At 44.1% G+C, this 16,590-nt stretch overlaps 1 protein-coding gene across 4 annotated transcripts in view; it reads right to left on the reverse strand.

The window, feature by feature from the left end:
* Thumpd2 (THUMP domain 2 tRNA and snRNA guanosine methyltransferase) overlaps positions 1–13,812 on the reverse strand; it is a 35,174-nt gene extending 21,362 nt beyond the window's left edge. Inside the window, exons 1-5 of one of the 4 annotated variants that reach the window (XM_075955275.1) lie at positions 13,653–13,737; positions 5,471–5,675; positions 4,066–4,201; positions 2,499–2,908; positions 1,638–1,715 (exon numbers count right to left, since the gene is read on the reverse strand). In XM_075955275.1, the coding sequence (XP_075811390.1) occupies positions 1,638–1,715; positions 2,499–2,908; positions 4,066–4,147 (570 nt within the window). In that variant the 5' untranslated portion in view covers positions 4,148–4,201; positions 5,471–5,675; positions 13,653–13,737. Of the gene's footprint in view, positions 1–1,637; positions 1,716–2,498; positions 2,909–4,065; positions 4,202–5,470; positions 5,676–13,652 lie in introns of all 4 variants that reach the window. The other 3 variants (XM_075955273.1, XM_075955276.1, XM_075955274.1) reach the window with 3 other exon arrangements.
* Positions 13,813–16,590: the final 2,778 nt, after the last annotated feature.

A 16,590-nucleotide genomic window follows, 5' to 3' on the forward strand; every position in this document is an offset into this window, starting at 1 on the left:
CTGGGGAAAAAAAACCAAAAAAACCAAAAAACCTCTGTAATCTTTTGTTCTTAACCAGAGGTGATAAGGTTTAGAGAGTCAGGGCCAGGTGGTGGGCGAGCTCCAGAGTCACAGGTCAAAGAGCTTGGATCTTTCTTTGCTGGACCTATGCACTGTAGTTTTTAGACTTCGGTAGCTAAGACTTCCTAAAGCCTGCTCTAATCTCAAGCAAGACTTGCAGGCAAGTCTGCCTATCCCAGCACACAGACAGAACACAGCAGAGGAAGTTTTCCTAAGCCAGGGTATCCTCCACTCTGTCATCTGCAGACAAGGCTCTTATTTAGTTTCTATTGCTATGACAAACACCAGGACCAAAAGTAACCTGGGGAGAAAGGGGGTTTACTCCACCTTACAACTGGTAGGTCACAGTCCATCACTGAGGAAGTCAGGGCAAAAACTCAAGGAGGGGACCTGAAGGAATGCTGGGGATTATTTTAAGGTGTGTGGCCTATGTTTAAGCTGCACATGTTTAATTCTGTGAAGCTGTGATTCTTTGCCTGTCTAAAACTCCTGATAGTCCTAATAAAGAGCTGAATGGCCAATAGCAAGGCAGGAGCAAGGACAGGCGGGGCTAGGAGACAGAGAGTGTAAACAGAAGGAGAAACAATGAAGAGGAGGAGCAAGAAGACAAGGAAAGGAGGCTGCTAGGGACTACCACCCAGTCACCCACAGAGGAAGAATGAGAGTAACATATACAGAACGAAAGGGAAAAGCCCAGAGGCAAAAGGTAGAGGGAATAATTTAAGTTAAGGAAAGTGGGCTAGAAATAGTCAAGCTAAGGCCAGGCGTTCCTAACTAAGACTAAGCCTCCATGTATTGATTTATTTGGCAGTTGGGTGATGGGCCCCTCAAAAAGCCAAAAGAGTAAACCATTACACAACAGAGGCGGGAACTGAAACAGACACCATGGAGGACCCTGCTTACTGGCCTGCGGCTTGGACAATTCAGGACCACCTGCAGAGTGGCACCGCCACCCCCAGTGGGCTGGGCTTTCTCACATCACACATTAATTAAGAAAATGCCCAAGGGACCCGCCCACAGGCCATCTGATGAAGGCATTGCCACTGAGGTCTCTCTTCCCAAACAACTCCATCTTGGGTCAAGCTGAAAAAACAAACACCCTCCTCCCCAACAAAAAAACCCTAGCCTCTTTCCTTCTATTAGGTCCTGGATAGAATTTAATGTGTCATAATTAGTCTTCCACATAAAATTAAAAAATGGGGATTTCTCTTACTCTTTCAGTCTTAAGAACTTTATAGACCATCACCCAAAGTGACTATCGTATTTTAGGTCATGATTTTATCATACTTTAGGTCATTATTCATTTTCTTTACATAGCAGCTATGATTTCTTATTAAAGATATTTGTTATGCATGGGAAGACTATGAAGTGCCTCTGCAACCTCACTATAAATATCTCCTTCAGCTGTGGCCAAGTAGCCCAGTTTGGGTAAGACATTTCTGCATCATTTGGCTGCTGAAGAGAAACAGGCTGCTGGATCCACGTAGACACACTTTTTATAGCGGAAGTCAACCCAACCTGAAAAGTATGGAAAGGAGATGATGCTGTTGTACAGAAATCAAATGGATATTCATTACCTCTAAATGTGGATTCCTTAAATTGGCTTTCCATCCAAACTTCCTCATGAGAGCAATTCCAACCGCTCTTCCTGCCTCCTGAAAAGTGACAGGTCATAGAAAAGATAAGAACATAAGAAATAAGAAGAAAACTTTAAAATGGACAAGAGCTAGCTATCACCTGACGGTAATTTAGTGATATGAAAATATATCTTCCAAGACTGCCTACGCAAGGCAACAGGGCTGTATTTTACCTTCTCCATCTCAAACTCTTTAGGACTACTCTCTAAGGTGGAAACGCTACTCTGGCAGGTGTGTGACATAAGACCATGACCTGATATTTGTGACCCTTCTAATAAAGGAAATGAACACACACTGAAGGATTATGTATTAACTCATTCTCTATGTTTCCACATGACCAGATCAGCTTTATCAGACTCACCTTTAGGGTCCATGTGATTCTAAGCTTGGCTAAAAGATCCAGATCAAAGGACTAACCAAAGAGGTCTTGGGATGGAAACAGGTGCCCACCCTTCCCCAGGCTGTTAGACTTCATGGGCACATCTAGGTCATGTGACAAGGCTGCAAACATCACAGTGCAGGGTGGTTGTCTATAAGCATATCATTGTAATGAAGAAGAGCCCCTAACATATTAAGACCACAGCATCAGCATTTACAAAGGACATCTATGGACTTAAGAAAATGTTTAGAAGGAAAGCAAGGGCTGCCATGTGGAATAGCACAGTGCTCCTCTGGAGCGGCTGAGGAAAAGTTAAAAAGGGAAACGTACATTTAGACACACAATCAGATGAAGACAGACCTCATCATCCGTCTGGGCAGTGTTATCTCCACTGGAGAATTCCACCTGGAAGGTGAGCGTACCTGTGGAGGGAAGGCCTTTCCGATATTCCCGCTGCAGCGACAGGAAACCCTGAAGGTCAAGTCCTGGTTCTGAGTGTCAGCTGCCTTCACCATGTCATCCTGGAATCCACGCTCTTGAAGCTGGTCAGCTTTAGTGATAGCATCCCCTTGCTCCAGCGAGTCTTCGGGAAGCCCGTCGCGCTGGCCTTCCCCTCGGCTCTCTTCAACCATCTGCTTCTCCTCTGGTTTTAATTTCTTGGCAAGGACAATCTCATTTCCTCCCACTTTTCGCTTTAGTGCATTAACATCCCTTTGAGAAACTTTTTCTCCTTTTTTATCACATTCAAGAAGTTTTCTCCAAAGCGAAATGGCCTTCAGCCAACTTCCTGGATCCTCATTTATAAGTCTCTGGAGCTCAGTAAGTAATTTTCCTAAATAAACAAAACCTCAGTTTATCCATCTTCAAACTTTATAGACAACTGTCTATTACATTCACCAATGTAGATTTCATGACCTTTATTTCTTTAAAACATTTTACTGAATTGCTACATACACAAAATTTCACTTTTATTTAGAGTTTAGATAATTTATTCTAAGATTTACAGAAGAATAAATTTCATTATTTACATAGAGAGATCTAAGATTTATCAAATTTATGGAAAACCATGCAAACTTTAGCACAGCCATGTATCCTGTGGTGTTACACTCAGCAGGTGGCGAGTTTATGCACAGACCTTGGGGATACACACATCTCTGAGATAACAGTGACCTTGCTCATAAACTGAAAAATAATGTTCAGAAACAGAGCAGCTGAACCTTGGACCCATTTAATTTTAGACCACAAAAATATTAACATAAACCCTAAAATGAGTTTCCATGAAGTCAAACTTCAGATACACAAGCCACTTTTATAAGTCCAGGGCTGTCAGCTTGCCTTTAACCTTTTTTTATAAACAAAAGTCATTAAGTTGATCTGAAAATTATCACTATAGTTCCTTCAAGATGACAGTGTGTGGATGATGGGAGGAAATTATGGCGACCCCACAAACCCTCGGGATTTCCTTTAACTTCCTTTCCTTCTCAGTCCTAACTTTCTATGTAATTCTTTGATGTCTTATGCACATAGGAATCAGAGTGAAGGTTGGGGCAGTGTAAACTCTGCAGTGTCTGCCTTTTAAAACGGCTTTAATCATGATCTTGAAATTATTTATACAACATAATTCTAAAGTTAGGGAGTAATTACGAAATCTCCTAAGGTGCCTTTAGGGGAAGAAAATTTTTACTATGTAGCAAATTTCCAACTATTTCATTTAGTTAAAATTTGTAAGATGACAGTTTTTACCAACTTGTGGTGCAAAATTGTATTCTGGTTATTATATGCTTCAAAGCAATCAAACACTGTGGAACATACTCATTTCTAGAAAGAAAACATGAACAATAAGACCCCGAAGGGAGGCAGCAGATTCCAAGAGAAGCGAGAGCTGGCTACAGATACGTGACAATACCAGGGAGCTAAAGTCACACAGCTGCTGGGCGGGCAACCCTGGCCACACAGCAGGTGGGTAACAGCAGAGGGTGCATGCTGTACCTTTGCTCAGAGAAGGAACTGCAATTGGAAGCTGCTTCCTAATCAACAAAAACAGTCTTTCCGCTGACTTCAACTTCTTCATGGAGGTCAGATCTGAACGGGTGGTGAAAAACACTTTTCCTGAAATGTATTCAACCTAGACACAGAAAAACAGGCATCAATACGGTTCTGGGCCAGAACCAGGGCCTCTTTCTTCCCTTTGGGCATTGTGGAGCATCTGTCATTCGTTAGGCTCCGCAGCAGGCACCTCCAACATCTGCTTTCCCTCTAAACACTTGACAACCCTAAGGCAGATTTTTATCATGGCCATTTTCCACATCACAAACTGACATCTAGGGTAGGCCACACAATCTGTGTAAGGTCACATGGTCAGACTATTATGTTACCTCTTGTAAAGCACACACCCATATGCCTGGAAAAAAAATAAAATACAAAATATTCAATAATTACACTGTCAAACCTCACCCACTGCTTAAAAGTAGGCAAAATATAGGTAATAAGCATATTACAAATTAAGTGCCTAGAACAAGATAGATGTTTATTAAATATTTCCATGTCTACCAGGGAACATACAACAAATACTGAACAATAACATGACAGCCATATAAACTAAGATGCAAAATTTGTAAGACAATACCGTAAATTAAACCCAGAAGAAAATGACGCTTAACTGCTTATCAGCCATACTGACAATCTATACAGTATGTTAGCATTTAATACGAAGCCACCGTTTCTAAAATGCTGGGGACGAATCCTGTAAGACCTAGGAAGCAGGTGCTAAAGCAACAGAAAGCTGGCTGCAGTGAACTGTCAGCATGCTGGCATGTCGGGGACGGACGGCATCGCTTAGGCCAGCCTGATACACGGCCATGAGATTCTGAGCACCACAGATGGGAATGGGCAGCCATTAAAGAATTCCGATGAAAACTATGACAGCAATGGTGTAGCTGACAGAAAAATTACCTTGGAAGGGGCATAAAGGACGGTGTAGAATGTGATGCTGGAGGGAGAACAGATCACTGAGGCAGACATGAGGGGCGTGTGGGTACAGACAGGGAAATAGGAGTGAAAGAAGTCACAGCTTTAGGATGAGCCTGTGGCACGTGTGGGAAGAGAGGAAAATACCACAGGGAACTGAGTGTGGTATGGAAACTGCACTTGTAGCTGCCTTGAGCCCTGGAAGGATATGGGAAGGATATGGGTGTCTGGGAGTCCTCCTCACAATGCTCACAGCTGACTGACATCACCCTAAGCTATGTGGAACTAAGGCGCCAGGGAATCTGGGGTACCCTGTGCTATAAGTTGAATGTGTACAGACAGGAAGACTGGTCAGTATGGCAGCACTGAAGGATGGCAGAACTTTTCACAGGTTTGGCCTTGTAAGCAGTGGCTGGGTCACACCAACCTTGGAGCTGATGCTGGTCACCAGGGTGAGCTGGGTCTCATGACAGGAGCTACTTCCCAGAGAGGCAGGTTGATGTAAGAGAAGCTTGGCTCCCACTCCTCTCCTGTATAAATGCCCTCTTTCAGACAGGCTCTGAGGTTCTCCATCTCATCATGACACAGACCAGCATGGCCATTTCAGACACCATGATATTTTGATTTTCCTCCTATCAGAATGATGATTCAAATAAATGTCTTGTCTTATGTATTACCTCATGCCAGCTAGTCTGCCACAGCAGAATGAACTAAGAATCCCATTCTTAAGAAGATTCTTCATTCTGGGGCTAGAGAGATGGCTCAGCACTCAGAAGCACTGACTGCTCCTTTAGAGGGGCTGGGTTTGATTCCCAGCACCCATACAGGGGCTCACAATCACCCCTAACTCCAGTTTCAGCTTGCTTCTGACCTTTGCAAGCACAGACACACATGCAGGAAAAACCAATGAGCATAAAATAAGCCTCTCTCTCTCTCTCTCTCTCTCTCTCTCTCTCTCTCTCTCTCTCTCACACACACACACACACACACACACACACACACACACACACAATCATTATGCAACTTAACCTAAAATCCTTGCCAAGATTCTGAAGAAACGAAACTATTTTGCTGAAGGTGAATGGTTTTAAGACTAAAGTAACGGACAGAAGAGATGGCTCAGTGGTTAAGAGCACTTGCTGTTCTTGCAAAGGACGTTGTCCCCAGCATCCAAATGGCTGCTTAAGGCTATCTGTAACTCCAGTTCCAGGGGATCTGATGTCCTCTTCTGGTCTCCATGGGAACTGCATGACTATGATACATGCAGAAAACACTGATACACATTTTAAAAAACAAAGAAATTAAAGTAATAAAAACAAGAAAGTGAACATAAAAACCTAGACCAAGGATTTTACTTAGTCCAGTAATCTTGACATTTATACTTCCTAACTGTTCAGCAATTTTTTTCTTCTTTGGCTATTAAAGAAAACAGTTTGTACAACCAGATTTTCTTAAAATATCCTCTTTTAAAAGAAAGGCTTATTCAGAACATGGCAGGGTATGAACTGACATAACTGAGAAGGCTGACATATTCAGGACATCAGTCACGAGAGCAGTATGCTGATTAATTAAAATACCAAATCCATCTTCGAAACCCAAAGCAGCATTATTGTCTTAATTTACACACGACTTACTAGTCTTTTTACGTGAGAAACACAGAAATGTTTACTAATTCAGTCACTGTGAGAATCACATAGTCACGTATGTGAATACAAACACCTTTTCCTTGTGAATATTAACATTACCTTAAAGCAGGTGGGAGAACGCATGCCAGTATTTAAGAATTTATCCCCCAGCTTTCTCTCATTGCTTTTGGGGTGACTTATTTTCACTATTTTTAATTATGTGTATGTGTCTAGAAAAGCACATGTGTGTTTGGGTGCCGTAAGAGATCACAGGTACCGGAGTCTCCTGGAGCTGAAGTCACAGGCAGTTGTGAACTATGTGACAAGGGTGCTGGGATCTTAACTCAGGTCCTCTGCAAGAGCAATACTGTGCTCCTAGCAACTCTCTAGTTCTTAAACTTACGTATTCACTTAAAAAAAATTATGTGTATGTGTATGCATGCGTGTTTGGATGCATGTGGAGGCAAGATTGATCCACTGGAGCTAGAAGCAGGGTGTCAGCAGTCTGACGTGGGTGCTAGAAACTAAACTTAGGTTTTCTGGAAGAGGATCAATCATCTCTCCACCCCTAGTACTACTTTTAACATTTATTTATTTGTGGGGGCATGAGTACCACAGTGCGTATGTGGAGGTCAGAGGACCACATGTAGCTCTCTCCTTCCACCATGTGGGGCTCAGAGCCTGAACGTGGACATTCAGGTTTAGCAGCAAGTGCCTTTACCCAGGATTCCTCAGGCCTTGGCTTACTGCTTCTAACTGACCATATCCAACTATAATATTATGGAGCAATATAGCATTCTAGAATTTCATTCCAATAGCTGTTATTTGAAAAGCTATTTACAAGTTGTCCCTCCCTTTTGAATTGTGAGGCGAAGTGTTAAACTGGTCTAAACTGGTCTGGTGTATAACCCTGAGCTAAGAGCTCTTCTCCGACTCCTCAGCGTTTTTGTCTTTCCCTTTACATTCATGAACTCAAGTTTGGTCCAAAGATTAGTAGATGTTCAAATTTAGGCGCACTATAGTATCACAGATAGGTACCAAACTTCTAATTTTACAGATGGTATTTAGATACAGAATGAATTTTTAAGGTACTAAGTCATCTGTTAGGGTGGTGTCTAAGTTTGTTTTGGTTCATTTTTAAGACCGAATTTTAAAATAGGTTTAACTTCCAAAATGGCATTAAACTAAAAGAAAAGGAGTACACAGAATCTTGAAAAGGCTTATGTTACATCCCACAGAAATAACTACGAAATAACCCTCTTAGCTCTAACTAGACCCTATTGTCACAATGCCATTTAAACAAACAAACAAAAAACACAAATTGGTTGGCCTACTAAAGGCCTGGGTTAATAGTCTCCTCTGTGTGGATTTACAGAGATCAGTGAGCCATCTACAGGAGCCTCTCCTTAGCTAACATAACATCACCTCTGCTGCATGCAATTTTATCTTGATAACTATGATTCTTACTAAAAATTAGAATTTAGTACATTACTGTTGAGGGCCGGCCTCATGAAAAATACTTCTTACTAGGGTAGGGGTAGGAATTTTAGAAATATAGTAAGGAATATGAAGACACATAAAAAAAAATAACAGGACAGAAACCACAGAAAGTATTGGGAGGACATTGCAGTGACTGAAATCAGCTCTCATTTATTTTCCCACACCTTTTATGCCCAGCGTAAATGGGGGAGGGGGAAAGGTAACGAGACTTTATGAACATGACACAAATGATACAATGGATAACTCACACAGTCAATCGCTTTATCACTGTGAGACATCCAACCATTAGCATCCTGCTGTCTAGGTAGCAAAGATGCTCTAGACCACTCATCCTGAAGACCGCCCTTCCCCCAGTGACCTCATAGTTACAAGAGGAGCAGAAGTACTTTACACATCCTGTCAGGATGGCATGGAGCTATCTTCATCTCAAAAGAACGAAGCAGTCACATCCTGAGTTGGGACAAGCATCGATGCTTGTCAATCTCCAAACTCTCTGACCAGCAGACAAGGTGGAAGTGGCCTACATTTTTTTGGCCTCCACACGTTACACATTATTATAAAGAGATTTTTCTGTATTGAAAGTGGTCTAAATATGTGCATTAAATACTTTAAAATATCCAGGCAACTTTAGATATTTACCCCACTACTGGAACATGGAGATGGGGAAATCAACCTTCAGTTTGACCAAGCTCTAGACACAAATGACGGGAACCCAGTTTACAGGAAATGCAGAGAACGGAGTCCTAGGTTTCCATGTGCCCCAACATCCCTGTGCTGAAAGTATACTCAAAGCATGATGGGGGAGGGGAGTAGGAGCTTTCTAAGGTACAGTGCTGCAGGAAATTAATGTTACACAGGAAATGGGCTTGCTATAAACATGAACTTGGGCCCTACTGTGTCTGTGTGTCTTTTACTTTCTCTCCCTGGATGCTGTCTGCCATGTTAGAAGGCAGCAAGAAGTCCCTCACAGATACAGTCCTTGAGCCTTGGGCTTCTGAACCCCCAGGACTGTAAAATACATTTCCTTTCTCTACACAGTACTCAATTTGCAGTATTCCTTTATAGCAATACAAAAAAAACCAAGACATAGAAGAATACATTAAATCATGCCATGGAAATGAATGTTGATGTCTTATTTACTTTATTTTCTTTCTTTTTGGTTTTTCAAGACAGGGCTTCCCTGTGTAGCCCCGACTGTCCTGGAACTCACTCTGTAGACCAAGCAAGCTTTGAACTCACAGAGATCTAACTCCCGAGTTCTGGGATTAAAGGCATGTGCCACCACCACTCAGCTCCTTAGATACTCTTTTATTGCTGTGAAGAGACACCATGACCAAGGCAACTTTTAAAAGCATTTTATTGGGGGCTGGCTTACAGTTTCAGAGGTTGAGTCCATGGTCAGCATGGTAGGGATCATGGTGGGAAAGCAGGCAGGGAGGCAGGCATAGTGCTGGAGCAGTAGCTGAGAGCTTGGCTCTTATCCTCAAAGAGACAGTGACAGAAACGGGCAGAGACAGAGAAGAGAGAGAGGGAGAGACAGAATGACAGGCTGAGTCTAGTATGGGCTTCTGAGACCTCAAAGCCCATCCCCAGTGGCACACCTCTTTCAACAAGATCACATCTCCTCATTCTTCCTTAACAGTCTGCCAACGGGGACCCAAACATTCAGATATACGAGCCTAGAAGGGGTCATTCTCATCTCACGCAAACCACCAGAGTTGGCAAATCTAGATGAGGGTAACTTTGTGTTCAATCCAGATGCCGCTAGGATGCACAGCTTCTGAGCATTTACAGTGTCACTAAGGTATCTGAAGAAAAAACGGATTCTCTAAATAGCCACTGTGGGACCCTATTGGCTAACACAGCCATGGCAGGTCAGAAAGCCCTGTTGAGCTGAGAACGGCTTAATGTTTTTTTTTCCCCAAAGAGATGTAAATACAACAATGAAGAAGAAAAATATAACAGAAACCACGTGACTAATAACTCCTATAGGAATACGACAGAAACCAGCTGTGGTGCACAGAGTCTGAAATATTGATATCAGGCCTTTTATTTTACAGATTGCTTTAGTTTAAGTCCAAACAACCCAGCCACTTTAACATGAGGATTCTGAGAAAAAAGAGAAACAAAGGCAAAATTATAGATGAAGAGTATCAACCAATCACAATATGTAGACGGTATTTAAACACACAAACTTAAAACAAGAGATATTAGAAAACAAATTCGACTCTGAACACTAATGAGGCATGTGTTGAGAAGGGATGGAACTTCTTAGCTGTGTAAATGATAAGGTGACATTCATCTCCTTTACACTATCTACGCGGCTATGAAAGAGTCATAATTTCGAGCTGCACGAGCGAACATGCAGATGAAATGATTCCTAGGAGTATGGCAGAGGGCTGAATGAGGCGGAATTCACTGTGGGCTGATCGCTACGGCTGCTGGCTGATGAGCAGAGAGAATTCACCATATTCTTCTGTTTGTTTCTGTGCCCATGAAAGAGCGAAAAGGAGGTCACACGAGGTTTCCCGGTGCACGCTGTGTGGGAGGATTTACCCTAGCAACAGTCACCTGGGCAGGGAGAGTGTTTTCATGTTCACTGCAAACACCTGAGCTCATCAGCATCTCCACAGAAAGAAAAGCCTTTTGGGGCAGGCGCCCCGGGATAATAGGCACCTCCAACAGCTTCCTTGGTGCGTCTTATGTTAACTAAAATTGGAAAAACACTAATTAAAATGGAGTGATTACCTTCTAAAAGTAAACAATCATTCTGAATTAATTTGTCTTACAAATTCAGATTTTTGAATATTAATTTTCTTCTAGCAAACCTAAATTTCTAAGAGACTCTTGTCACCACAAGAATGATTTGTTTTTTAGCATCCCTGTGCAGCTCATTTTGTGGGAAAGCATTTACAGAACACCAATTATTTGCCATGTACCCCATACCACCTATCTTTAACTCAGTGGTGCCATGAAAGTAGGAATTAGTCAAGGAAAAGTGAGGCTTGGAAATCTGAACAAGCTATTCGAAATCACACATCCATTAAAGACCAGTGTAAGAGTAGAGCATGTGTTCTTTACTGTCACTTCGTAAACAGCCTCCACCCGCTGCCACAGGGTAGGTCCCTAGACTGCAGGTCCTTGGTAGCTGCAGGAGCCCGCTTGGTGGACGCAACGAATCTCACACAGAAAAGCATTTAGGATGTAAACCTTACATCTATACTGAGCACACACAGACTCATTCTTTGGTGTTATTTTAGGTAAATTATTTCCTAAATAATTTAACAACTGACACGAAATCAGTGCCCTCTGTCATCGGGACAGAGTTCCCATGTGCAAGTTGTAAGCGAACACTACACTATTGTACGCGCAGATGAGACCAACTGCATTTTTGTACTGGGAGGTGTCACAGAGTCCTCTTCAGATATCAAGGTTGGACAAGAGGGAGCCATCCTGGGGCAGAAGGTAAGCTTATTGTTATAGTACTATTAAATACTGATATTTATTATTGCAAATATCCTCTTAATGTTTACTTTTCCTTTAAATCAACTAAGATGCTGGAGACTGGGGAAATTTGCTTTAGCCCCGTCCCTGGTGCTCTGACAGCCCTGGCTGTCAGTCAGGTGTCAAGCTGGACTGGCCTAATACCACGGTGGACACCCGGGACACTCCATGAGGTGGACACCCGGGACACTCTGTGAGGGTCCTGAGAAAGGAACACGGCAACCACAGCTGCTCTCTACGGAAGCACAACTCTGTTCCAAGAAGGCACTACTTTAGCCAGGACTTTTTCAAACACCTTGCCTTTGTTGTTGTTGTTCATTACAAGTCCTGACAAACTATAGATGTCCCTGCTTAGCCGGCAGTTATTCTTATTCAGGCCAAAAAGGGAGCACGTTACCCGACAGCCCAGCCAAACGCCAGTGACTGGTACAAGCAGATCTTCACATGCACGAGGGACCTTCCCATGACTAATTTCACTTGTAGGTAGGATTGTATTTGATTGATGTAAATATCAGTAACTAACTTGGAGAGTCTGCTGTCTAATCAGAGCGGCTGGGATGCAGGCTGAGGCTATTTGTGCGGATCTACTACCCACATCTCTCTAAAACCAGAAGGTGAATTCACTTGGCACTTACCTGCTCTCACTGTCAAGAAAGTTTCTCTCATATTGGATTCAATTCTTGGCTGTTGAAGTTTCCCTCAAATGATTTTATCTTTAGAGGAAACAAACAAGTAGTATCCTTTTTCTAATAATCTTAGATGTTCAGATTGGATCACGCCTTGTTATTTCCACACTGACCTGGCCAAGTTGGCAGAGCAAATCACGGGGTAGCACTGTATAGGGCCACATGGCTGGCAGAGCTGGGCATTATATAGGAATGCTTGATTTTAGAATCTGAGTATTACTGTTGTCATTCTGAAGTTGCACGACTCGAATACATCATGGGATTCACCTGGTTAAGACCCATGTTCAAATCCCAGCACTCATGCTGGGCAGCTCACAATCACCTGTCCCTCCAGTTCCTGGGAGATGAGATGTCTCAGGCTTCCACCAGTACAATACATTCATGTCACACACACACACACACACACACACACACACACACACACACACACACACACACACACACACACACACACACACACACACACTATTAAAAAAACAAAATAAAACCCTCTAAATCCTTGGTGAATGCAGGGATTATTACAGAGAGACTACTTTGGATAAATTACACTCAGCACTCTGTTAAATTCTGTAGTGCAATTCACAAATGGCAGTAGTGCAATGTGGCTGAAGTCATTCTTGGTAACTCCCTGCTGCCCCTGCGGACCATCGCTGAAACTCCTTTTGTGGGCTTCGAACACTGCACCCTGAGGTGAGCGCCAGTTTGGTTTTAGCAAGCTTTCCCTTTCCAAGAACACACCCCACACTAAAGTATCAACATCTTACCCCTCCGCTTTCAGTAACCTCGTTAGCACATTCTGGAACAAGAGGGCGTTTAAACTCTGCTTGTCACAACAACGAACAGGTAGCCCCGAGGCCGGCAGGAGCGGAGTAGTTTTTCAGCTACAGTTACCGCGTGTGTTTGAGGTGTACTTTTTAAGATTCATAGCCAAGTCACAAGGTGAAACCCAACCTCGTGAAGAAAGTAACAAGACTCAACAACGGAGCCTGGAAAGTACATCTCCACTGAAGGAATAACTGCAATTATAGCCACTGCTTAGTTTCTTTTTTAGGAAGTCAGAACAAAACTGGCTTACGTACCCCTCTTTAAAACTTTGGTCGTGACAGATGTCCGGTGACCAGACCGGATAGAGAAAGAAATCACTCGATCCTGGTGCTCACACACTCACCGCAGGACTTGGGTGAAGCCCACCGCTCGCAGGGATGGGTACCCCGGGCTCACACATCCTTCCCGGGCCTAAGCCCCGCGCTGGCGGGAAGAGGGACCCGGTGGGGACCCGGCGAGCCCGACTCACCTGCGTAGCCTCCAGCCGTGCCTGCACCTCCCGCATCAAGAACGGCTCCAGGCCGCGGCCCGCCGTGCAGAAGAACCGGGCGCCGCCGGCGGGGTCAGAACCTGGCTCGTCCCCGGCGGCCGCCATTGCGCTCGGGCGCGGCCCCGAGACCCGGTCACGTGAGCTCGGGCGCGTGCCCCGAGTTCTCGGCGGAACGCGCACCTGAGCGGCGGCTTCGCAGCTGCGCCCCCTATGGGTCTTCCTGGAAACTACACCGAGCTTTCTGCAGCCCCGCAAGGATCCTAAGGATGTTGTCATGACTCTCTTCACCAAAGTCTAGGCCAACCGGGTGAATGGGGCCAAAAGCAGAAATTCTTGTTCTTTAACAGAATATCTTCATGTTTCCGAAACTTGCTACATTTCTTGCATTTGGCCAGTCGTCTAGGTAAATAATGAATGTGGCACTCAGTTTAGTCTACCCAATTTGAGTAACGGGTAACAATATTTGAATGATATTTTTTTTAACCCTTAACTTTTAAAAGGACAAAGAAAATATGACATAGGTAGAATAAAATCTCTCTCTAATTCGCCAGCATTAAATAAGCTATGTAGTTTTGTACTGAATAAGTTATATGGAAATTGTTAAATGAATGCTTTTAGAATGTAGCTCCCTAATGGTCCGGAAATGGATGCCAGTGGGTAACTGATATTCTCCTCTGTGTCACCTGCTCACTCACTGGTCAGCCCACGAAGGGTTGGGGCAGTAAGGCAAACTTCCTCATGGAGAGCTGTCACCTGGGCTTTCCATAGTCAGTCCCAAATTCTCAGACTCGTTCATTTGGCGAGCCACCCAAGCTCTCTTACCAAACGGTTCTTTCCCTTGGTAGTTGCTACAGTTGGTTCCGACATCCCCATTCTTTGGCTTCCCATGGCAAGTCTGTGTGGGGAGGACCTTGAAGCCTTATGACGACGCCCAGCTTGTGGTACCAAGTGGGTTAGCAATGGCACAGCATACCCAGTTCAGTTCAGCGAACGCACAGCGGCTCTCTGCCAGGCAACAGGAGGCACTGAGGAGTCAAAGCCAGGGGCTGGGATTCAAGGGCTTAGAAGATGGTGGTGTTGACTGACTTAGCTGCAAGAGGAAGAGGATAGGAAATGCTTTGTGGAGAAAGTCATGGGCAAACAAAAGAACAACGGCAGGCCTTTGTGACACACAGCCCCACCCGGAGGACTTGGTGGGTGGGGGCAGCAGGAGAAGTACGTACCTCAGATTGCATGTGTAGAATGGAAGCAGGAAGGCTGGAGAGCATCAACTAGAAGATTCCATACACAGTCAGAGATAAACATAGAGAAGCCAGAAGGGCAGGTTCGGAGCTCTGGGCGGGCACCCGCCAGCAGTATCCATTCCCGGAAGGGGCAATGGCTGAGCTGAAGCAGCAGTCCTGCCGAGCCAACTTCCCCACTACACAGCCTTCTCCTTCTGAGGTCTTTCTTCCCCTAGGGGCTGTGAATCAGCAAAGGCCTGCTGCCATTCATTTATTCACCCACCAAAGCCCTGACAAAATACTTGTCATGGGGTTCAAACCTCCACTGATTTCCTGGAGGTTACTGGCCTGGATTTCCTTCCTAGTGTTCCTTCTTTCAACCCCATCATTTCTTCTCCTGAGGATGAGGAGGTGGCTCAGCTGATGAAATAATTCTCTGCAAGTATGAGGGACTGAGTTTGATCCACAGAAACCATGTTAGAAAGCTGGGCATGGCGGTGCTTACTTGTGATTCAAGTGCTTGGGAGGTGGAGACAGATGGATCACTGGGGCTTGCTGGCCAGGCAGCCTAGCCAAATTGACAAGCTCCAGGTCTCAGAGATAGACTGAAATTACATGGCGTGAGTGAAATGGAAACACGGAACACTATACAAACTCGCTTACGAGTTTATTACGGAGTGGGTGTGCAGAGAGAGGAGAGAGAGAGAGAGAGAGAGAGAGAGAGAGAGAGAGAGAACTAAAGATGGCTTGTCCAGCCTTTAAGGGCTGCCTAGCGCATGCACACAGGGGGATGACATTGTTACGTCATACGCAGATGATAGAGCTCACGCATGCACGCAAGGGCTCTGCAGCTGTGTCATACATACATGATGTAACCATGCTGCACCTGGGTCACGTGGGCTCCTTTAAGATTCCCGGGGCCATTAGGCACTTCTGCCTGAGGGCTTGTCCACACATGTGTGGCCCTGGAACCTGGAAGTGTCAGTCATGTTGTGTGGCTGAATCATCACAGAGACCTGTCTCAAAAAGTAAAAATTAAAATTAAAGATAGCAGCATCTGTGGAATGGCATCTGGCATCTATATGCATGTGTCCAAATACACATGCACTCACATACACATATATTCTCCTGCATACACACACGCACAGACACACAGTTTGTACTAAAAAAAAGTCTCAGATGCGTACAGATGAATTTAACTTATCCAGCTGCAATTTGCCATTTGAATATTACATAATCAACATTCAGGAAGTTGGAAGTCAACAGGAACAATTTTAGAAAAAACTTTAACTCTTCTGAATGTCTGGCAGTTGTTTACATTTCTACATTTCTGTAATAAATTTTAGTCATTTTTACCCCATCCCAAGATATACTTTTTGTTAAGTTGGGAGCATAGCCCTTAGGCCTGAGAGTTGTATTGGTCTTGACTGCAAATCCCAGCATGCCAGGTCCTGACCCCTGGGGATCAGGGTGTTTAAGTGGTCTTCTAGAGGAGAAACACGTGATTTTCAGGTCTGCATGAGCTCCCTGCTGTCCTGTCTCCCCGCCATGTGCTTGGCCACACGAGAGCGTCATTCTTAATAAAACGATAGGCATTTTGATTTGGTTTGATTCGACCTAATTGGACTTCTTGCGCTGATGGAGCTGTCCCCCCCCCCCTTTTAAATCACCTTTAAACTGAAGTTGTTGTGAAC

The sequence above is a fragment of the Microtus pennsylvanicus genome, chromosome 21 (assembly GCF_037038515.1).
Source record: "Microtus pennsylvanicus isolate mMicPen1 chromosome 21, mMicPen1.hap1, whole genome shotgun sequence".
NCBI classification, from domain to species: domain Eukaryota; kingdom Metazoa; phylum Chordata; class Mammalia; order Rodentia; family Cricetidae; genus Microtus; species Microtus pennsylvanicus.